Source organism: Lissotriton helveticus, chromosome 7 (assembly GCF_964261635.1).
Source record: "Lissotriton helveticus chromosome 7, aLisHel1.1, whole genome shotgun sequence".
Taxonomy (NCBI): Eukaryota; Metazoa; Chordata; class Amphibia; order Caudata; family Salamandridae; genus Lissotriton; species Lissotriton helveticus.
The window spans coordinates 1,061,272,235-1,061,295,231 of NC_136068.1; the positions used below are offsets into that span (position 1 = coordinate 1,061,272,235).

Here is a 22,997-nt window from a genome sequence, read left to right on the forward strand (position 1 = left end):
CTCCTTAGTTCAGAGCTAACATGGCAGCCATATTAGAGTAGTATTCAGGATTATAGTGAAGTGTGAAACTAGTCTGCCCACGAGGAGGGTTAAAATTTCGTCGCTATATTTATCCTCCTTCTACTAGGCTGACATATCAATTGAGGAGTACTAATAATAAAAATAAGATATGAAATTATCATTCATAATCATGACAGGAGCACATCTGAAACCTGAAGAAAGGAATTCCCACTTTTAGGGGACATGGGCTTAATCTAGGAGTGAGACACACTCCTTCGCCCCTACCGTGGCATGCACAACTGCGCAGCACTTGCGCTAGATGCAACGTTTAGGACCTTCATTGAAGATGCCCAGCAAGTAGTGGGCAGCTACCACGTTTAGATTTGTGCCAAGTGCGCACCCATGACTGTGCTGCATTGGCAGCGCGCCGTGACTTTGGACAGAGGGCATGTGAGCCCCTTAGAGATGGCCAGTTGGCCCAGAGGACTATTACATTTGTAGGGCACAAAGCCCTAGTGTGCTTTTTATAGGTGCTAGGAAATGTAATGTTTGTAGTATGTTTTATGCACCTTGATTTATGCTTATAGATGCACTTTTATGCTTATTAGGTTTTACCTTCTACGTCTCGACTTTTCTACCTTTCAATCATGCGCCCACCTAACCCCACCCGAAACTCTACGCTTGTGCGTTACGGACCCAACTTCTGGTCCATTAACTACCCTAACAAAATGACCAGTAATGCTAAAAAGAACTTCAAACACAGTACTCTAAAACAACACCCGGAAACACTCATTGTAGATAACTACCACTCAGAGTCCAACGGCAGCACGAAAACTAACTTCATTTTTTACACCAATAGCCCGGCTAAATGGAAAAACACCTTTTCTCTTCACCTCCATGTCGCCAAGTCATTAATCATCCCTTATGGTGAAAAAATCTCCACTACCATATCCCCGACCTTCAAAGGGGAACTCACCATTTCCATCTACAGAACTGGAACCATTCTCGTACAAGCCACCGACCCGCACCTCACCACTTTTGACCGCCACTTCCCCACACTTCTCTCCTTGTTAACTCAACTGAGCCATCAAACCCTATCTCCCCCATCCCTCACCACCCTCCCTAATAACATGGAACTGATCCAATCTCCCTGCCCTGAAGACCCGCTCTTCAACTCACGGACATCCACCATCACTCACTTCAATCACACAACCCCTATCATTACCCTCCGTCGCCAAACACCCACCACGAGCACATCAACTGAGCACACCAGGAGCGACAAACTCACAACTAACAATCCCCACAAGGCCGATCTCGACAGTTCGGTCACTAACCTTAGCCCTACTGCGACTGAAATCCCCTCAGACACTCCACTCCCCACCCCTGATAATCTGAACCCTCCCGCACAATCTTCCCCGACCCCCTTCACAGTCCCTGTTCCCCTGACCCTGTCTCCCCCCGGGTCTAACGCCATCTCCCGCCTCTGCACACTCCCCTACCGCTGCCGCACTCTCACATACACAACCTACCTCCACCACTAATCTCTCTGTCATAACCCAGAACTTCCTAGAATTTCTCTCCCTCCTCATCTGGACACTAGTCCCACTTCTCCTCCTCTGAACTCCTCTAATGGGAACATGACTAACCCGGCTCCCTGTGTTCAACCCCTCCCCTCTCCGAATCCTAGGAACTCCATCCTATCCCTGACCCCTGTTAAATCTCCCTCCATAGACCCAAGTCAGTCTCGACCCCTGCCTAAAACCTCAAACTTTTTAGTTTAATAACACAGCAACGGAACAGAATGGAGATGAAAATTAACTCTCTTACTGCTGTTTTCCTTCACTTACAACAAAACCTCAACAGAGCCAAGCCACCGTGCTCCCTCCCCCTGGGTATTTCTGCTCCTACCCCACTCAATACACCTCCCTTGGCCCCACTCAATACACCTCACATGGCCCTTACCCCACTCAATACACCTCCCACGGCCCCACTCAATACACCTCTCATGACCCCCCCCCACCAAGAGCACCCCTCGACCCCCCAATCCAGCAGCGAATCAGACACTTAGTCCCAACTGGGATAGCCAGCCCTTTTCTGTACCGAAACCAGATGAGATCAATGACTCTGACCTCGCTTCCAAACAGACGTTTGCCCCTTTCCACATCCCTGTTATTATTGGCACAAACAGAATCCCTAATACTGTCCACTCGCCTAGACCCCCTGCTCAATACACCTCTATCCACCTAACTCCCCCCATCATCGAGACTCCCCGCCCTCTCTCTTGTATGCTCCTAAACTGCAGAACAGCAGTACAAAACGCCACTGACATTGCTGAAGCTCTTCTCGCTGAAGAAATTGACATCGCTTTTCTCACTGAATCCTCGCTCAATGTCCACTCTACCCCCATCCTTGACATTCTCACCCCCCCCCCCCCAGGGTACAATATAATCAGACAAGACAGGCCGATCAAAACGGGGGTGGGGGGGGACTAGCCATCATCCACAAAGCTGGAATACAGATTACCAATCTCAAACCTGCAGAATACCTTTCGTTTGAATACCTGGGTGTCGAACTCACCACTAAGGGCACCTCATCCATCAAATTCCACACCATCTACCATCCACCTGGAGAACGTACTCTCTTTCACAAAGAACTATCAGACCTAATAACACGGTTCTCAATGACAGATACCAAAGACGTATTCCTGGGTGACCTCAATATCCACTTGAACGACCCTAAAGACTCCACTGTCCTGAACCTACCCAACCTTCTGGAAATACATAACCTCAAAGAACTATGCAATAAGCCAACTCACATCAAAGGTGCATCAAAGATGCAACACTAGATGCAATAATTACCAACAACAAACAGGTCTCTTTGAGAGCGATTTCTCCCATTGACTGGTCCGACCACCACCTTATCCTGTTCAGGATTGACACACCGGTGAGCCACCAACCTATTTGTGACGTCAAACCTAAACTCTTGACCAGAAACATCAAAAATGTCCCATTATCCAAACTTGAATCGATGATTCATCCACATCTTCAACTTCATCCCTCATCATGGACGGCTGATGACCTCACTACACACTTTAATTAAAAAATGACAGAGGTTTTAGACCAAGTAGCTCCACTCAAACTCAAACAACAGAGGTAAAACAAATCGAAACCCTGGTTTAACGTGGAGCTAAACGATGAACGGCGCCAACTCAGACAAACGGAAAGGGCTTGAGGCTTAACCCCTCGACCTTACACCTAACACAACTTAGATCTGCTCGGCAGGCATACAAAAAACGCATCTTCAGTGAAAAGGCGTCCTTTTTCCGCAGCCAACTAGATCTGGCAAAAAACAGACAGAGAGAACTTTTTAGCATTGTCAAAAGCCAAACTAACGGCACCCCCTCCCAAGATATCGAAGCCACAAATGAGCGATGTGAAGAAATTGCCACCTTCTGCACTAATAAAGTCTCTAAAATTGATCAATCCTTCATACAAACCGCAAACACCCCTTCCCTCATAACCTGCCCCCTTCTACTTTCCTTGACCCGCAGAAAGAGCTCTGTATAAGGACAATCAGACCGGCCTTCAGCTAAAAAACAATGCACACTGGTCCGACTTTGAGCTAATGGCGGAAATCGAGGTCTTCAAGATAATTTCTGTGATTCATTTTTTTTTTTATTATAAATTCTTTTTATTGTTGCATCAGAAGGATCACAAAGGCAAAGGATCTGCACACGGTAGAGCGTCAACATTCCGCTCTGGCCGTCAAACACGCAACATTTGATGTTGTCGAACATAGTAGCCCTCGATAAAACTCTTGCTTTTGAACAGGCAACATAAAAAGAAACAAAAAAAACCCTAAAAGTCCCTTAAAACAGCAGGCCTCTACCCCCACCCACCCGCGACCCTCCTCCTGGTCTCCCCTCCCCCCCGCTCAAGTGGTCCCTCAGTTCCTTGTATGGGAACCGGGCAGTTAGGGACGTATTCATCATTCATGGAATCCCGGCATGTAGTCTATCCCGATCAGGGTCTCATAGGCCCCATGTCACCAGTTCATGATGTTTCATTCTAGTCCGTGGTATTGCCTCCACTTAGCCCACACCCTCCGAAACTTTGTGGGGCATCCTCTGGCTTTGTAAGTTACTCGCTCCGCCGCCATGTATAGATCCAGTCCTCGCCTTCATTCCTCCAAGTCTGGTTTTTCAGGTGCCCCCCAGTGCCGTGCGATATCTCGTTTCGCCACTACCAGCGCTAAAACTAGAAAGATACTCAAGGGACGGGATAGGTCTACTTCAGTGGTCGTACCCAGCAGTGCTAATCTAGGGTCTCGCGGTATGTCCGCCCCCAGCACCTCCCCCAGTTCCAGGAGCACATCCCCCCCCAGTATTCCTGAATGACTGCACAACCCCAGATCGTGTGAAAAAAATCTGCATTCTGTTGATGGCATCTAAGGCATGTCGTGTCAGGTATTTTGCCCATCCTAAATAGTCTCACCCTGTCAAAGTATGATCTGTGCAGTACCTTAAATTGAATAAGACGGAGCCACGACTTGATAGCCACCTCCCGTGGGTGCATGAGGGCGAGTTCCCAATCCAAATCCTCCATGGTACCCACGTCCGCCTCCCATTTGGCTCGTAGGTCTTGTAGATCCCCCAGTATGTTGTTGGTCAGGGTTTTATACGTGAGGGATACCGCCCCCCTCCCTATCTGTTCCTGTAGCAGTCTACCCTCTAACGGGGCATATTCTGGAAGGTCCGAGGGTGTAATGTTTTGTGCCCTCCATGCGTGTTTCAGTTGAACGTATTTATAATGTTGGGTGTTGTGTAGGCCAAATTCGTCTTGGAGCGCCTGGAAGGTTTTCAGGTCTTCCCTTGCTATCACGTCCCCCACTGTGGAGATGCCAATGTCGTCCCACCTTCTAAAACCTTTCAGCTTATGCAACTCTCCCAGCCATTTGCAGCACCACAGTGGTGTCTGTCTAGTGGGTCTTTTGTCCCAACCCATTCTTTTGGACGCTCTATACCAAGCCGTTAACGTGATCTTGGTGGCCGGGAGGAAGTGCCGTCCCATCGGTTCCCCATAGAGATAGTGTAGTATAGTCTTACTTGACCATTTAGACCTTTCCAGGGCATATGTAGGGTGGTCGGCTGCCACGTGCAGCCATTCGTTGATTGGGGCGAGGTGTTCCGCCCAGTAGTACGCCTCGAGGTTGGGGAGCGAAATCCCCCCACTGTACTGATGGCGCTGTAGGGTGGAGAGCGCCACTCTCGGCTGCTTCCCCAGCCACAGGAAGGTGCGTAAATCAGCATGGATTTTATTCAGGGTCTTATTCGGCAAAGGATAATAATCGTTCTGGAGTGCATAAAGAAACTTAGGGAGGAGGACCATTTTATACAGTGCAGCGCGCCCCAGTATGGTGAGCGGGAGCTGTCTCCACCTATCCATCTCCGTCGTGGCCTCTAGCATTATGCGGGCTAAGTTGGAAGCGAAAGAACGCGCCCTGTCTCGTGTTATAAAGATTCCCAGGTACTTGAAGCCTTCCGTAGTGTGTATTAGTAACTCTGGCAGGCAGGCTCCCCGCTCCTTGCCTTGAGGATCGTAGAGGACCGATTTGTGCCAATTTATTGTGTGGCCTGCTCGCGCCCCGAAGTCGCCGAGTTCTCTAAATAGTGCTGGGATAGTCGTATCTGGGTCTGTCACGAACAGTAGTATGTCGTCGGCGTACAGGGATATTTTTTCCTGTACGGCAACCGAGTCTCCCCATATAAAGCCTCTGATTGCCTGATTCCGCCTGATCCTTATCGCTAAAATCTCGATGGTAAGGGTGAATAGAAGGGGGGACAGTGGGCAGCCCTGTCGAGTACCTCGCCCGACGGGGAATTCGCGGGAGAGCCTCCCATTAACCCGCACTCTCGCTTTCGGGTCTGAGTAAAGGAGTTGAACCCATTTCAAGTACTTAGGTCCAAACCCAAACCGTCGTAGGGTCTCCATCAGGAAAGGCCAGTGGACTGCGTCGAATGCCTTCTCCGCATCCAGGGAGAGGAACCAGTGGGGTTCACTTCTCTCAGAGACTTCTTGCAGCCAGTTGTGGGTGCGACGGAGGTTTAGCTTGGTCGCCCTATCAGGAAGAAAGCCGGATTGGTCCATATGGACTAGCTCCGTGATGACCCGTCGCAGGCGCCATTGCCAAGACTGTGGCCAGGATTTTCGTTTCTATATTTAGCAGGGAGATTGGGCGGTATGAGGAGCAGTCATCTCTCGGTTTCCCCTCTTTGTAGATTGGCACAATGATGGCTAGGTCCAGATCAGGAGGGAGATTCCCCGCCCGGTATGATTCAGTAAATAGGGTCTTCATGTGCCACTGCAACAAGTCAGCAGTTCGTTTAAAGAATTCCGCCGGGAAGCCATTAGGTCCCGGCGTTTTCCCTGGTTTCAGCGCCGCTATTGCTTCCGAAAGCTCCTCCAGCGTTAAGTCCGCCTCTAAGGCTACATTAGCGTCTGTGGATAGGGTAGGCACCTCCATGTCGCCCATGTAGTGTTGGGCGTCCTCACTGTCGCCCAGTTCCCTGGCCCTGTAGAAGGCCTCATAGTAGGTCGCAAAGGCTTCCGCTATGTCGTCATCCGTGTTTACTCTCCTGTCCCCTGCCAACTTGATCTGATCTACCCATCGTGACGCACGCTCTTTCCTGCTCAGCCAAGCTAAAAGTTTACCTGACTTATCGCCTACATCATATAGCCTGTGTAGTGTTGCCAGTGCCTGAGTGCGTGCCTCGTCTTCGGCCAATTCCCTATAGTGTCTCTGTGTGTCAAGCAATCTTCTAAGGCGCGCCTCCTCTTTCTGCCGAAGGTATTCTGTTTCTAAGGTCAGGATATTCGCCTCCTCGCTCGCTATCTTGGCCTGTTGTGTCCGCCTGGCCTCTCCCAGCCTACTCTGGATGCGGTCACGAAGTACCGGTTTCATCGCCTCCCAGAGGGTAACTCCGGAGTCTACTGATCCCTCATTTTCAGCCATGTAGACCCTAATGTCCGCCCGCATGCCCCAGAGTATTTCCGGCATTTGGATGTCCCACGCCGTTAATCTCCACTGTGCCCGCCCGGCTCCCCTCGCACGCCCCAAGTGTACATACAGCGGGGAGTGATCAGATATCCCTCTCGCCTTATATTCCGCCAGATCTTCCACCGAGATCTCCTGCCGGGATACGAAGACATAATCTAACCTGGAGAAGACCTTGTGTGCCCCGGAGTAAAAAGAGTACGTTTCTTGTGTAGGGTGGAGCAATCTCCATACATCAGTGAGGCCTACGGTATTCATGAGCCGTGCTAAGGCTGTCGTGTGACCCCCTGCGTGTGGTGACCCCGATCTATCTTGCATGGTGCACATCACATCATTAAAATCCCCTCCCACTACTTGTGTAGTGTCAGCCGTGTCCAGCAAGATGGTAGTGACTGCCTTTAGTGTGCGCTGTTGGAGATTGGGCGGGGCGTATACTGACAATATTGTGAATCTACGCCTTCTCCACAACCCCTGAACTCCCACATATGTGCCCTGCGGGTCTAGCCAGGTGCGTGTAACCGTGAATGGCACTGCTTTATTTATGAGAATCGCAACTCCCCTGGAGTCCGTAGTGTAGCCAGCATGTGCTAGGACAGTGTAACGCCCTCTTGCTATGAAAGCGCAGTGATTCCCTCTTAGGTGGGTTTCCTGGAGGAGGATAATATCAGGTGCCAGTCTCTTGAGGTAGGCGGTAACCAGGCCTCTCTTAATTTTGGACCCCAGGCCGTTCACATTCCACGTTAGCACCGCGACCCCTGTGTCGTTCCTGTGTGGAGTGTCTAGTGTACTTGCCATATTGCATCACAGCGTCCTCCCCAAGCGGGACCTTGGAGTGGGATAGACCCCAGGTATGGGCTGGCGTGGCTCTGCTGTTGCCTGACGAACTCCCCTCTCCCCCCCATTACTCTCAACAACCCCAACTTGAGGCAATACCGAAACCAACTCATCCCCGCACCCCCCTCCCCTTCCAGTCGCATCCCAATCCGGGACCAAACTATCCACGGGAGAAGGCCTGTCGCCCTCCCACACATCCCACCTTTACTAAACAATAACCAGTGCTAAAAACACAAAGAACAGTAGTGGGGGTGTGTCAACTTGCTTGCTCCGCATCGCCGAGCCGCCATCTTTTCCCGATCCCAGTTCACCATTATTCACGATAGTGAGTCTTGTGTGTCCATGTGCTGCTCTTGACCTGTGGAGTCCTGCTCTAGCTGCTGGATTTCTTTGGCCAGAGGGTGCAACGAATCGCTCCTATTGTCTTCCTCTTCTCCTTCGGACGCGCGGCCCTCCGACTCCTCCAGATCTTATCCTTCAGAGCGGATTCCATTCCTTAGGCAGCTAAACCTCGAGCCTGCCGCGGAGCCGTTGGCCGGGGACGCCGATCTGCTTCCTCTCCTGTCCTGCATACCTCGTGTTCTGTAGGGAGTTGCCGGCGTCTTCTGCTGCGTCTTCCGTGTTTTCCGCCGCTGTGGCTTCGGCCTCTCCCACTTCGGCCGTTCTCGCAGCGCCTTGTCCAGAGCTTCCCGGCCCGCCGTTTCTCTACTGTTCAGGATGGGGCGTTCCTCGAGCCACTGCCATGCGTCTTCCGGGTGCGCAAAAAAGATGGATTTGTCCCGGTAGATGACCTTGAGTTTGGCCGGGAAGAGGAGCATATACCTAATGTCGAGTGATCTCAGTTTTGCCTTTACAGCGTCAAAGGAGTGGCGCTGTTTTGAGACTTCCTGACTGTAGTCCGGAAAGATCATTATGGTAGCATTCTCAAAGCGGATCTCTCCCCTTTTCCTGGCTTCTCGGAGGATCAGATCTCGATCGGCAAAGTTCAGGAAGCGCGCTATAACCGGTCTCGGTCTCGCTCCCTCCGGTGGTTTGGCCAGGAGCGCCCTATGTGCCCTCTCGATGATGAAGCACTGAGAGAATCGCGCCGTCGGGAAGGTGGTTTTCAGCCAGTCGAGGAGGAAGGCGGCCATATTCCTTTCCTCAATCCCTTCCCTAAAGCCCACAAAGCGTAGGTTATTCCGCCTTGACCTATTTTCGGCATCATCCACCTTCCACAGCAGGTGACGGTGTGAGGCCTGCAGCTCCGCCATGTCCTTCTTAAGTGTCGTAATCGATTCCTCATTGTCGGTCAACCTCTATTCGGTCGCCGTGACCCTGTCGGTCAAGTTTCGGAAGTCCTGGCGTAATAGAGTCACTTCGGATCCTACTTCTCCAATTTTTGTTTCCAGTGCTGCTCGTGAGGCTTGGATGTCCGTTCTAGACGCCTGTATGGCTTCCAATAACATGGTCGTATCATTGCGTGCGCCAGGCTGTACAGGCTGTTGTTCCATCATTGGACGTGGCGCCGCGAAGTTGTCCATTGGGCCCTGTCTCGAGGTCTTGGGCGCCGTGTCCCTCTTTCCCATGGCTGCGCAGTCCAGAGGTCTAGAGCTCCCTGAGTAAGTCCTCTTCCTCTGCGTGGCCGCGGGGCTCGGCTTCAAGATAATTTCTAATCTAAAACCTTCCTCCCACACCATGGACCCTCTCCCTTCCACGATCATAAAAGAACTCAACCACACCATCTCCCCTTTCTGGACAAAAATCATCAACGCCTCTCTCACCTCAGGCTGTGTCCCAGACTCCCTTCAACTAGGACAAATCACGCCCATTCTCAAGAAACCAGGGGCCGACCCTAATGATCTGAACAACCTCAGACCTATCTCAAACCTCCCATTCCTTGCAAAAACATTGGAGTCATGTGTTCTCCACCAGCTCAATAAACACATTGATGAGTTCAACCTCCTCGACACCTTTCAATCGGGATTCAGGAAAGGCTGTAGCACTGAAACAGCCATACTCAACGTCTTGGACGACATTCGCAAAGCCTTAGATGATGGTGATGCCTGCCTACTCATCCTTATTGACCTATCTGCGGCATTAGACACAGTTAATCATCCAGCTCTTCTTGAGACCTTGTCGAAGCACTCCGGCATAAATGATACCGTACTAAAATGGTTCACCTCTTTCCTCCAGCATTGCTCGCAACAAATTAAAATCAACTCTTGTCTCTCGAAGCCAACAAAAGTCACACTTGAGGTACCACAAGGCTTGATCCTCTCCTCGTCCCTCTCCAATCTCTTCATGGATCCCCTCACAATCATCTTGAAAAAAGCTGGTGTGAGTTACCACCTTTAAGCGGATGACACCCAAATCTATTTCAAAATCAAGTCCCCCGATGACATCCAACACCTTAATACCACTCTTAACGGAGATCCAAACTTGGTTTAACGTCAATCACTTAAAGCTCAACCCAGATAAAACGGAACTGATCCTATTCTCTCCGAAAAGCAACCATCGTCCTATCCAAGAGTTGCTCAAGAATCTGGTTGCTCTAAACTGCCCCCTCGTTCTATCCGACTCAGTTAAGTCGCTAGGCATCACCCTTGACAAGAACCTGTCAATGGAGGCCCACATAAAAAACTCAGCAAAAAGTGCTCTTTTCTCTCTTAAACACCTCAAGAAATTGAAACCTTTTCTTCCCCATGATGACCTCAAGACAGTAGTTCAATCCCTGGTTCTCTCGAAAATCGACTACGGGAACGCCATCCTTACAGGGACCCCTAAAGCTCACCTAGCTCCTCTTAGGGCAGTGCTGAACATGGCCGCTCGACTTGTATCTGGACTAAAAATATTTGAACACATCACTCCAGCTCAACTCCCTGAAATGGCTTCCCATGGAAGGGAGATGTATTTACAAGCTGGCCTGCATCACACACAAAACCCTCCAGTCTCCGGCCCCCAACTACCTGAAAAACAAACTGGTTAGAGCAGGTCAAGCCAGAACACTGAGAAGCTCCAACTCACTCCTTCTCATGCCGTCAAAAGTGAAACAGAAAACCACCCAATTCCGATCGTTTTCTGGCAACGCTCCCAGGATATGGAATGCTCTCCCGGGAGTCCTCAGATACAACCCCTCCTTCTCCTGTTTCAAAAGAGACCTCAACCTCCACCTCCTTTACAAATACTTTCCTGAACAACGTCAACTAACCTAGACCTCAATACTCCGAGTTGACTCCCATTCAAGGATTCATGATTAACGGATTATGCTAATCACCTTGTTTTTCTTTTTTTCCTCTCCCCCTCCGTTGGACAGTTATTTATTGTCCATGCTGTATTCTTTTTCCGTGCTTTGCTTACTTACTGTCAGCCTCCTAGGTAATGTAAGGCCCTTCTGTTTTCCACAATGTGTATGTGAAGCGCTCTGATACCCACCGGTCTAGCTAGCGCTATACAAAACTTTAAAAATAAATAAATAAAATAAAATAAAGGAGGCGAGAGTGGACGGTGTGCAAGGAGGTCCCGGAGTAAGAGACGATATCAGCAGCACACGAGGGCCTGCGGCCAGAGCAGGAGAGGCAGGAGGTGTCTGGCGGGCCTTGGTGTTTTCCCGGGCCCTCCGACTTCTGACTATGACGTCACTCGGCCAACAAAGACACAACTGGACCCGGTGGACGGCAGTCAGCCTAAACCCTCTGGGACCGGGGGAGCGGTCACATCACTGAGTCCAAGAGGTGGACATGCCCGGGCAGCTATTTAAAGCAACCAGGCAGACAGACTAGGCCACAATAGGGACAGCGAGGAGAGACAGACGCCGGGGCACAAGATACAGGGTTCACAGCCAATGCCCAATGGGCCAACAAGAAAAGAGGCCTTGAGCAACAGAGAGCGACGAAGGTAGGGGGAGCCCTCTCCTAAGAGAGAGACTGGGGAAGCCAGTATCCAGTTGAATACCACACTCCCCAGGGAGTGAGCGACAAAGTCCCCTACAGCAGCATCCTGAGTGTGACAGGCGAGTGAGGTACACGGCGAAGAGGGGGAGACGGTCTGATGAGTGCTGCACATATTTAGGCCCCAAGGGGCGTACTGCTTGGCCTCCCCCTCGCGAAGACTAAGCATTGGGGACCCTTGAGATCACCACAGAGATGCCCAGCAGAGCGGCCAGAGCCCTGTGAACTACTTCTCTTTGCCCTACCGGGCCGAAGCAATGCACGGATGCCTGTGACTCGGGGTAGAGGCTCCCCTGGGTTGCGTTCCACCAACTGAACGTCGCACATTAAGATACTACGCCCTCTGGGATGTGGGGGCAAGCAGGATCCCTGTTGACACAGATCTGTCCCGCTGTGGAAGAGACTTCCCCACCCTTATAGCGCAGATCCCAGGACAATCGCACCACAGACAGAAATATGACAGCTCCATGGGCCAAGAAGGACCACTCCCTGAATGACATGCTAACCAAGTCTCCTGCCTCGGGTCACTCGAGCTGCTCGGCTGCACCCCAGCTCTCTGAGGACGCGGACGATGGAGATGCACCAATCACCCAATCCTGCCTGGGGACCTTCTTCACATCCCTCAGATAAGACCTTCAGTCGATTAAGAAGGATTTGGGGGGAGTCAGGAAGGAGATCACAGACACTGGGGACAGAGTGGACGCCCTGGAGAATCACAAGAGCACCAGAGACGAGGAACATGAGCAGCTCAGACAGTAACTAATCCACCTCACTGATCAGCAGCTAGATCTCCAGGCCCATGCCGAAGACCTTGAAAATAGATCAAGATGCAACAACATCAGGATCAGAAATGCCCCAACGTCCGCGGAGGCACGAATCTAAAGCATAAACATTTGTAGAATTTGGTAATTTAGCTAGGCTATTCTCTGGCCCTCATGTGAGCAGCATAGCTTTGTCCCTCGATTTCGACTTGACGTTCTCACGCTGTTAGTGTTTTATAATTTGCTTGACATTAAGTGTTTAGAAAAGTGGATTGCATATAGGCACCAAATGTATTGGATCGACTGAATGTTCCTTTAAAGACTGGGCAATGACGAACTAAACAGATGAGGCCTACAAACGTCATAAGCACATTTGGCACTGTGCAGAAAGCACTTTTCCATTCCAATCAAGGATGCTCAAAAGGTGCATGCTGCTACAGTGGAAATGCACACTTAGTTTTCTAAAAGAATGTCATTGAAAGGTGGGTCTGAGGAATGCAGTTAATCACTGGGGAAGCTTCTTTTCTACAGCATATTACACTGGATAACCCCATAATGTCATTTATATCGCACTAAACCCAACTGTGTGGACTAGTTTCCTTTTACTCCAGGGAGAGTCGCGCCTTTTTTCTGACAAATATTTCAGCCGATTTTGCAACCTGCCGTTAACTTCTTGCTTCACCCTACTCACTCAGTGATTTCCCAAAAGCCACCTGAAACGTAAACCACATGCCAGAATAAAATAAAAAAATAGATTCATTACCCATAAGATCCCTGCAAAACTGAAATTTGATCTGGTCTTTTTCTCGCAGTTAGATGCAACAAATTCCTGGGAACAGACCTGCCAGTCAGGAATAAAAAATCTTCATAATCTGGCACACCTACGCTTATACAAATGACATTCTATGCGAAAGATCAATCTTGTTAAATGTCATGACAGAATTTCATTGAGCTAAAACGTAATGTTCGAAGTACTTCTCGTTTCTTAAAGTTGAGATGCCTATTCCTCCCCTGTGGTAATAATAGGCATGAGTGCCATAGCAAAACAATCTCCATTTCATTTGTCAATGACAGTGTACTTGATGGGGCACGTGAAAGCACACTTTTATTGTCTGATTGCAGTCTTTCAATCTCAATTTTAAAGCTTATAAAAAAGTACTCTCTGGCGAAACACAATTTTGAAATACTTACAAGCCTTTGCCAGGAAAGTAATGGCTCTAAGGGAGTCTGTTGTCGATAAAATGCTAACAGGCAGCAAAGGCACGAGGCCGCCAAAGATAAAGCACAGCAGCAGTTGCACTGATTTTAATAAAATAAAATACACAAAACCTTCGGTGTCTTTCTGAACACTGTGTTTTGACTGAAGCTGGGATGCCCAGATGGGAGAAGGAACCATCAAGCACTGTAACAGAAGGAAGGGTAAACGAAGTGCGTTGGGCAACAAAAAGATTCACTTAGTGAAATTACCTGGGAGGGAACCAAGCACCCAAAGGAGGGACAATTACAGTAAATGCACCAATAAAAAGGCAGCATTTCTGAATGCACAACAAATAACGATTGGCAATGATGAGCGTGCCAGAAGCCCACTGAGGAGCGATACAACAGTCTTGCACACAGACCATACGCTGCCTATGCTAGACCTAAAAACTTCTCCCAGTTGCCCGACGCGGATTTGCACCACTGACGAACTGCTCCCCGGCCCCCGGACTTTGATGGCGGACCGCTCCCGACACGAGGTAAACTCTTAACGCTACAGGCTGTAGTTCCAACTTATCCAGAGCCTGACCCTGATATCCTAATTCGGTGAAGACATTTTTCTCCCCGGGCCAGATCGGGGCTCCATTTCTGTGCCCACGCTTCACTCCTCTTGGACCGCAATCCGGACCCGTTGAGAGGCAACAAAACTCCTCTGGCAATTTAAAGACTGTACCCACAGCATTGGTTCCTCCTGAGAACCAACTTTTTCACCCCCTGCCATTTCTGGCTGCTCATTCCCATTCTGGCAACCCGGTCCTGATGAAGATCCTAAATAAATAGGATCGAAACGCCGTCGACCCTTATACAGCACGACTTATGGCGCACCATCAACCTTGGTTCACAAAACATAGAATCATCACTCACTGATTGAGGACGAACCATTGCTTTTGTGTATATTGCGTGTTAGTCACATTGTGACATTGCGTCCTCGCAGTATTCACCCACCTGTCACTTGCGCCGTCACTCTTTGCTTCATTAACACTTAGTGCACAAAGCCCCCTTGGGTTGCCACTGCATTCCATGCCCACAGTGCTGCTTTAACTGTTTTGAATGAAATGTGTCCTCAAATATATGATGCTACGTGCACTTTCTAAAAAATCCAGTCTCTCTTCATATATATATATATTTGCCCTCCCCCTACTGAATCCGTTTGAGATATTGTTGTTGATAATAGACCTAAAAACAGAGCATACGTTTCTGTCCCGATATTTGTCCACCTGAATTGTTACAGATCGGATACACGTTTTATGTTTTTCGGAGTAGTATTTTCAATACTCAAGGATGCCCAATAGTCATTGATGGTTTGTTGTTTGATGGTTACATTTTAGCTCATGCCTCTCATAGGATGCATTATGAGCTCAGTTCCAATTAATTTGCGGACATTTCACCGCAGGTCAAAGACCAACACACTCTTGACATCGCTGTGATTGCAGTTTTTGGTTTTATTTTTGTGGCTTTTCCTCTTCTCTCCCCACCCTGCCCAAGGGCATTTCACCAGCTCCAACTGCAGCACTGTTTAGTTAGTTATGCGCTGCAGAGCAGAAGGCGAAATGTCCACTTGGCAAAATGAACAAGGCACAAAATATGCAAATCGCTCTTATTGGCTAATGTTTATCCATATTGTGTAAGAAGAATGAACAAATCAAAATATATAGTTTTCAGCCAATGTTTTAGTGTTTATGAAGTCTGTTGTCCTGAAACCATTCTACTGTTGAGCGAAAATAACACAAATTATTAGTGTTCTTATCGATTTTATTTGGTTGTGTACAGTGCACCTACATAGACAGATTTGCACTCACCGAGTTTGAGCAACCAGCCCTCCCGGTCAGGATTGAAGAATGTGTGAGTCAGATCGTTACCATCATCTTCTGGTATTTTGAATGGCTCGTTCTTGATACTGTCATAGAGGTTCTGAAACGGAAACAAACATAAGTAAATTCACAGAGCAGGCCTCTAAAGCTGGCTACATGACTACTTTACTGCTGTTTTGAGGTGATTTACACAATTATTGATTTGTATTAAATGTGAATAATGGCAGTTAGGGCATAAAAGCAGTCATTAGGAAGAGAATACAAATTTAACAGGAGAAATAAAAATTCTTTGAAAGCAGGCTCAAGACAGCAAACTAGGTGCTCAGTACCAGAAATATGCAAAAGGAACAAATGATGGACAGAATGCTGAACAATGTAAACATTAACCCCCAGTCAAAAAGATCTGGGTATAATTTATCAGGCTGGACTTTTCCCATGGGGAACAGGGTCAAGGCTGATTTCATATGGCTGGGTCCAAACTGGAAGTGCGTGGTGAGCAAAATAACAATGGATTAAACCCAAATCTCTGACTCTGAGTGAATGTTTGACAATGTTCAGCATTTCATCCATAATCTTTTCGTGTTGCATTTTCACCCTAATTGTGAAGGGTATGCCCAGACGTGGGTCCCATGGTCGCAATGCCACCGGTTTCAAGCTAGCCTGGCTGATGCCCCGAAACCAGTCCAGGATGCTTGTTTTCCGGTCCAGGAAGGACCTGGTCTGGCAGTACGGGCTAGACTTTCCCCTTGGGAATAGGGTCAAGGCTTATTTGCATATGGCTGGGTCCAAACTGGAGTGTGGCGAGCAAAATAGCTGGAGTAAAACCAGATCTCTGACTGGGGGTGAATGTTTGACAGTGTTCAGCATTTCATCCATAATCTTTTCGTGTTGCATTTTCACCCTAAGTATAGGGTGTCTCCTGGTCACCTTTGAGTGGCATAGACTGTTTCTTCTGCTTGTAGGTTCGTCACTTCCTGAATCCACCCTTGGATTCCACCAGACTCCTTCTCCATCTTCTCCAGAGGCATCTTTTTCAAAACACTCTTGGAGCTGTTAGCCCAAAGGGAGAACATTGAAATAGTAATGGGGTCCACTTACCACAAATCTGAGGTACCAACGATGTGCAAGGTGAATCGGTACATGAAAGTATGCGTTCTTTAGGTCAAGCACCGCCATGAAGTCGCTTTCTTACCGCAGAGGTATTATATCCTGTAGTATCACCATCTGTAAGTGTTCTGACAGACTGTCATGATTGAGAAGGCATAGGTCCAGAATCGGTCTGAGTGTCCCAGCTTTTTTTGGGTATTAAAAAGTAAAGGCAGCCTTCCTGTGATACCTGTGTACCCACTGGTCTGATGTTACCTCAGGCCAAAGGTAGTGAAACTGCTGGAGTCTTCCCCCGACACAGGTGTTGTGTGTCTGAGGGGAATGTATGGTGCGCCACTGTTTGGAGGTGTAGGCTCCCTTTCTGGAACTTACCCTAACTCTGCCTCTCTGGTTACACCCCTGGAAGCCTTCTCTGTAGTAACCTTACCCCTTTGCTGGTGATATGTTTGCTGCTGCTTTTGATACGTCTGGGTGTCCGAGGCGGAGGTCTTGGAGGCTAGTCTATACTGATATTTATGAAAGGACTGCTAACATGGTGTAGTGGTCTGCAGTGCCCCTTGGATTTCACAGTCTCTGTATCCTTTTCTATTTTTTCTAACTGAGAGTCTACCTCCAGCCCGAAGAGATGTTCCCCATCAAATGGGACGCTAAGCAGGTGTTGTTGAACCTCAGGTTAGAACTCGGAGATGCATAGCAAGGTATGCCTACGCAGGAGGCCTGAAGAGTTCATCCCTCTTGCTGCGGTGTCCGCGCTGTCTGGGGTGGAGCGCATAGTTGCATTTGACATCTGCCTTCCTTCTATAATTAACTCTTCTGCTCTCTTTCTGTATTGCTCTGGAAGACGTTGTAGCAACTCTTCTATGTCATCCCAAGTGGCCCAGTTATAGAGCAATAGCAAACCTACTGAGTTGGCTATGAGCCAATGATTTGCATGGCCCACTGCCCCAGCTTTCCTGCGGCATCTATATGTTTGCTTTCTTTATCAGAAGGACATGCGGCTCCAGTACTCTGGGAGGCTGCCCTCTTCCTTACAGTTGTTAACACCAGGGATTCAGATGGTAGGTGTCCCCTGATATAAAGTGTGTTAGCAGGGGAAGGCTTGTATTTTCGTTCAATGCATGGTGTTTGCACCCTAGATTTCACTTGGTCTTTGAATATCTCCTTTGAGACTTTAAGCATTGACTTTGAATATCTCCTTTGAGACTGTAAGCCTTGATCCTATCATTGGCAAGTATTGTATGGAGGGTTCTGTCTTGGAGAGTGTCTCAACTCAGAAGTCTGTTTCTTCGTCCATATTATGCATCTGTACTTTATGGTATTCAGCAGAACACTGAATGACACTGTACAAGGAGGAAGTGTCGTCAGGCGATGCTTCTTTAGCTGGGACTTGCGCCTCAATGTTGTAAACTCCTTAGCACACGTATGATAATTCAAATGGTATACATGTCTTTCACCATACAACAAAAATACATTCTTAAATAATTATATCCTTATTAGTCAAGGTATTCTTTGGTGTTGCTTTATTTCAGGAGACGTCACAGCCAACACGTGTTTCGTCGTTAGGGGAATGTAGCCCACGACTTTCTCAAGGCTAGTCTTCTTTATATTGTTGTTTAGTAGTTTGTATGTATTAAGTCAGTCAGACTGCTTCATACATACAGCAGAGGGGACGGAGTCGAATGACCAAAAGTAACAGCGAGAGCTGAACAATTGAAAACCCTAAAACTGAGTACTTCATTAAGAATCACGAGATACGAATAAGGTACCCTAACAGAACCCCTTGAGGGTTGGAAATATCACCTCAACTACTAAACAACAATATAAAGAAGGCTAGCCTTGAGAAAGTCGTGGGTTACATTCCCCTAACGACGAAACACGTGTTGGCTGTGACGTCTCCTGAAATAAAGCAACACCAAAGAATACCTTGACTAATAAGGATCTAATTATTTAAGAATGTATTTTTGTTGTATGGTGAAAGACATGTATACCATTTGAATTATCATACGTGTGCTAAGGAGTTTACAACTTTGTGTGGCCCTAGCCGATTTTAGAAGAGGGAGTGTGGTTCTCTTCTCCTTATAGCACCGTCCTAATAATTATTCCTTAAGAATAACATATGTGGATTTTCCTTTGTGGCGCCAGCACCTAGAACCAATACCACCAACTGCGACCAAAACTTGTGCCTCAATGTCTGGGTCCGGCAGTACAACATCGTATGCCTTCCAAGGGTCTGGACTTCCCTCCCAACTAATTTGACGGTCTCACTGCCCCCCTTGGGGCAATAGCCCCCAGCCTGCCCCGCCCCAGGGGAGCAGAAAGCCCTCTAGGAAGCCAGGGACAATTTTTTGTAGGTCAGAAGGGGGGCTCACTAGAATGGGCAATAGCCCCTGATCTACCCCCCCCCCCCCTTCCCAGGGACAGAAGCCCCCTAGGCACAAGGGATTCGGTTTTTTTATATGTAGGGGAGGGGGCTGCCCCAATGGACATGCCAGTGAGCCCAAACACAAATTGGTCTGTATTTCTGCACCCCTTGGTGGCCAGAGGGGGGTTAATACCCCCAATCTGCCCCAAAAAGGCACAGAAAGCCCACTAGACACCAGGCATAAGTTTATGTGCTTGTCAGAGAGCGACCCCATAGACAAGGGCCGCTACCCTTTTTTAATTGGACACATTTTGCCTGTTTCAAGCCATTGGCTACCGACCTCAAGACCCCTAAAACGCTCCCTAAATACAGTATTTAGGGGGCAGCCCTGAATCAAGAAAGCAGATTCCCGCAACTTAAGAAAAAAGGACGACAGAATATGCCCAGCAGAGGAGACTGCAGAGAACAACTGTTTTGGCACCAGCCCTACTGGCCCGTCTGCAGTTTACGGAGATCCTGTGCCAAAATTCGTCTTGTCCTGCTGCCAGCGGCCTACAGAAACCCTGGGAGGACTGACTGCCTTCAACAAAGACCGGATCCCCTGTGAACAGCAGCCCTGTATAAAGGAAACTTCGAAAACAGACTCTGAGCCTGCTGAAGACAAAGAAACTCGATGCCTGGAACTACCAATGCACCAGTCGCCTACCGCCCGAGTTTAAGTGGCCCACGGGTCCCAGCGAGGTCCCCCAGAGCTTCAGAGTCCGATTCCACGGTGGGTTGACCCTTCCGGGACTCCTCGACGTCACCTGCAGCCTCTGCACGGAGAACCCCCCGCCCCAAACCGCGAGTGGCCCGATCTGCTTGGTTCTAGAAAATAAAATAACTTAAAGAATATTTTGATACAAAAATAATTGGTCTGAAGTTCAGTCTTTGAGTGTGTGAATTCATTAGTTGACTGAGTGTGTACAACAAATGCTTATCAGTGTCCACTGATACTGCCTTACAGCTCGACCACACTACCACAAATAGAGAGTAAGGTTCTATCCAATTTTACCTCTGTCTACCTTTGGGGTTCCACTGGACTCTGTGCACACTATACCTCACTTTGGTATTGTATATACAGAGCCAGCTTCCTACAATTACCAGGGAAGGCTACTGTGTGTGTGAACTGGAGTTCTGCTTGTACTGGCATTTGGCTGGCTGTGTGTGTACTGGCATTTTGCTGATGGTGTGTGTGGACTAGCTCTTGGTGGCGTTGTGTGTACACTGGCTCTTACTTGTCGGTGTGCGTGGGCTGGCGCCTGGCTGGCGGTAGGCGTGGACTGGTGCTTGGCTGATGGTGTGCATGGATGGTGCCTGGCAGGGGATGTGCGTGGATGGCGCTTGGCAGACGGAGTGTGTGGATGCCGCTTGGCAGGCGGTGTGTGTGGATTGTGCTTGACTGGTGGTGTGCGCATCAGTGGCTCCTCCGCTATGGCAGAGGAGTGTTGCTTTCCCCAGAAACGCCAGTAAAAGAAAAATAAAACTATGATAAACACTTGTTTTATTTTTCCTTTCTTGCCTTATCTTGGGGAGGGGGGCAAAGGGAGGTGACCGAGGGTAGTGCTAGATGCCCTCCCTTCACTGCGCTGGGCGGTTTAGCCGGCGGTCTCAGGCTGGCCAAACTGTCAAGCGCAGTAAAAGCTCTCTCCAACCCAGCAACACAGCTGGGTTTGAGAGAGCCGGTACAGACTTAGTCTGTCCATCAGAGCCAATCTAGAGCATTCAGGCCAATACTGAAGCTGCTCTCATGCACAAGAGCAGCTTCAGGATTGGCCGCAGGGCATTCTGGGAGCCTGTGAGACCTTGTAAGAACAGGGGAAGAGCGCGACGCGGCCGGCTGCAGGTGATTTATTTATTCATTTTCCCCACCTGTGACACCTATGCCCTTCCCCTGCCAGCCCGCCCACCCCACTGCCCGTCCATTGTCCAGCACACCGGTCGCGCCTGGTTGTGCGCGGACTGTCGATGTGGTTTGTGTGGATCCCACAGTGTTTCTCTTTACCAAGAAGCCCCCTGCAAACCTCAAATTTAGCTAAAAAGTAATTTTTCTGACATTTCTGTGTGGGAAAGTTGTAGGATCACTGCACCAGCACAAATTTCTTAATACCCAGCGTTCCCCTCAGCCTATCGATCAACATGATACCTCACTTCTGTGGGTGCCCAAAGCAGTCAGCCTAAAAACATTTTTAAAAAAACTGCCCTTTTGGACCAACTGTGGTTTCCCCTCAATCTTTACAGGTTTTCAGGTCTCGCCTACGCAGCGCGCATGCGTTGCCTAGGAGAGACCTAATGCCATCGGCACAGCTTTGGGGGCAAAAACGTGCACGCGTTGCATTGCTTGCAATGGCAATGCGTGCACGTCTGACGATTTCCTTGCTGGAGCGCACGGCGCCATATGGTGGTGCCATATGGTTACACGCTCCCGCAAGGGAATCACGCAGGCCCCCTCCCCTGCTGCTGAGCGCTTGTTTTCTCTGTTTGAGTGACTTGTGCATTTTGTGTCTGTATAGTTTCGGTTTGTTGGAGGCAGGCACTGTGGTCGTAGTGCACCGCAGCCTAGAAGAGCTGACGAACTTTGAAAGTTTTTGGTTGTAAATACCTTCCTTGAATCGGACTGACTGAGTGAAGCCAAGTGACCAATCCTGCCTCAGCCGGACTTCTGTAGGAGGTCAGGGGTGGGGGAGGAATTGTAAAAAGAGCAGTGTCAAAAGCACATTGTTGACCCATTGTAATAATTTTGTTGAGTGTGAGACAAACCTTACCTTCCCCGGGGATGTTGCCTCTTCTGAAACCTTTCTTAAAATGATGCCAAGACAATGGATGCAATATTAGCTAAAAGAGCTACACAGATCTTTATCACAGGCAGGTAGAATATCGTGTAATACAAGCTAACGTGGCTTAGCAGTTTTCAAAATGCATTTAAAATGGTTCTTCCATCCTTTATTTCAGTGTAGTCCTTTCACAGCAGATTTTCAGGAAGGCAATTCACCACAAGGCAAACACCGGCACACTCTCAACGTCGGTGTTTACCCCCTGCTCCCTACTACCCCTGCTACCCACCCTGCCCCCATGCAGTTCGCCACCTTCAACACCAGCGCTATTTAATTAGTGGGCGCTGCAGTGCAGATTGCGAATTATCTGCCGGCAAACAAAATGTGTCCCAAAGTCCGCATACCAATTTTCAGTCATTTGTTGTGGCTGAGACTCTGCATGGAAGAGGCAGGTGGGCAACTCAAATGTAATTCAAATCTCAATCACATGCTATAGACGGCAGAGCTACAAAGCACCTACAGGCTCAATACTACTTACTGCTAAGTGACACAGAATCAGATGGCATGCTTCACACCTACCCTCCATGCTTCGTGGTTTTAGAAGTAGTTGTGATATCATAAAAGCTTTATGAATATAGAAGACAAAATGCCTCAGGCAAGTCAAGAAATAATAAGCATGGTAGGAAGTATCTTTTGGTATCAGGGAATTGAATTAAGAAATAAGTCCCCCATACTCGGCATGAATTGTCTGTCAAATATTAACTTTAACTATATTTCAGAAATGTTCAGAACATCAGTTTGTGAATTTCTGAAAATAAACATTTGACCTTGAAACACATTTTCGTTTTTGTAAATGCACTCAATTCCTCCAAACACAAGCTTCTAACTTCCAGGAAAATAATATTTTGTCATGAAATGTTGTCCAGGTTTTGATTTTTAATAAATATATTTTGTGTCCACAAACATCCTGGCATTTTCATTTTCATCAATTACTTTCACGTTTGATTGCCTAATATAGGCATATTTCATGTCGATTTATCATCACATACCAGGGATGTTGATCACATATC

General features: G+C 48.4%; 1 protein-coding gene across 3 annotated transcripts in view; it reads right to left on the minus strand.

The window, feature by feature from the left end:
* CYTH1 (cytohesin 1) overlaps nt 1-22,997 on the minus strand; it is an 836,242-nt gene that overhangs the window by 281,514 nt on the left and 531,731 nt on the right. For all 3 annotated transcript variants that reach the window (XM_078653934.1, XM_078653933.1, XM_078653935.1), the window contains exon 9: nt 15,634-15,745. In XM_078653934.1, the coding sequence (XP_078510060.1) occupies nt 15,634-15,745 (112 nt within the window). The remainder of the gene's footprint in view (nt 1-15,633; nt 15,746-22,997) is intronic.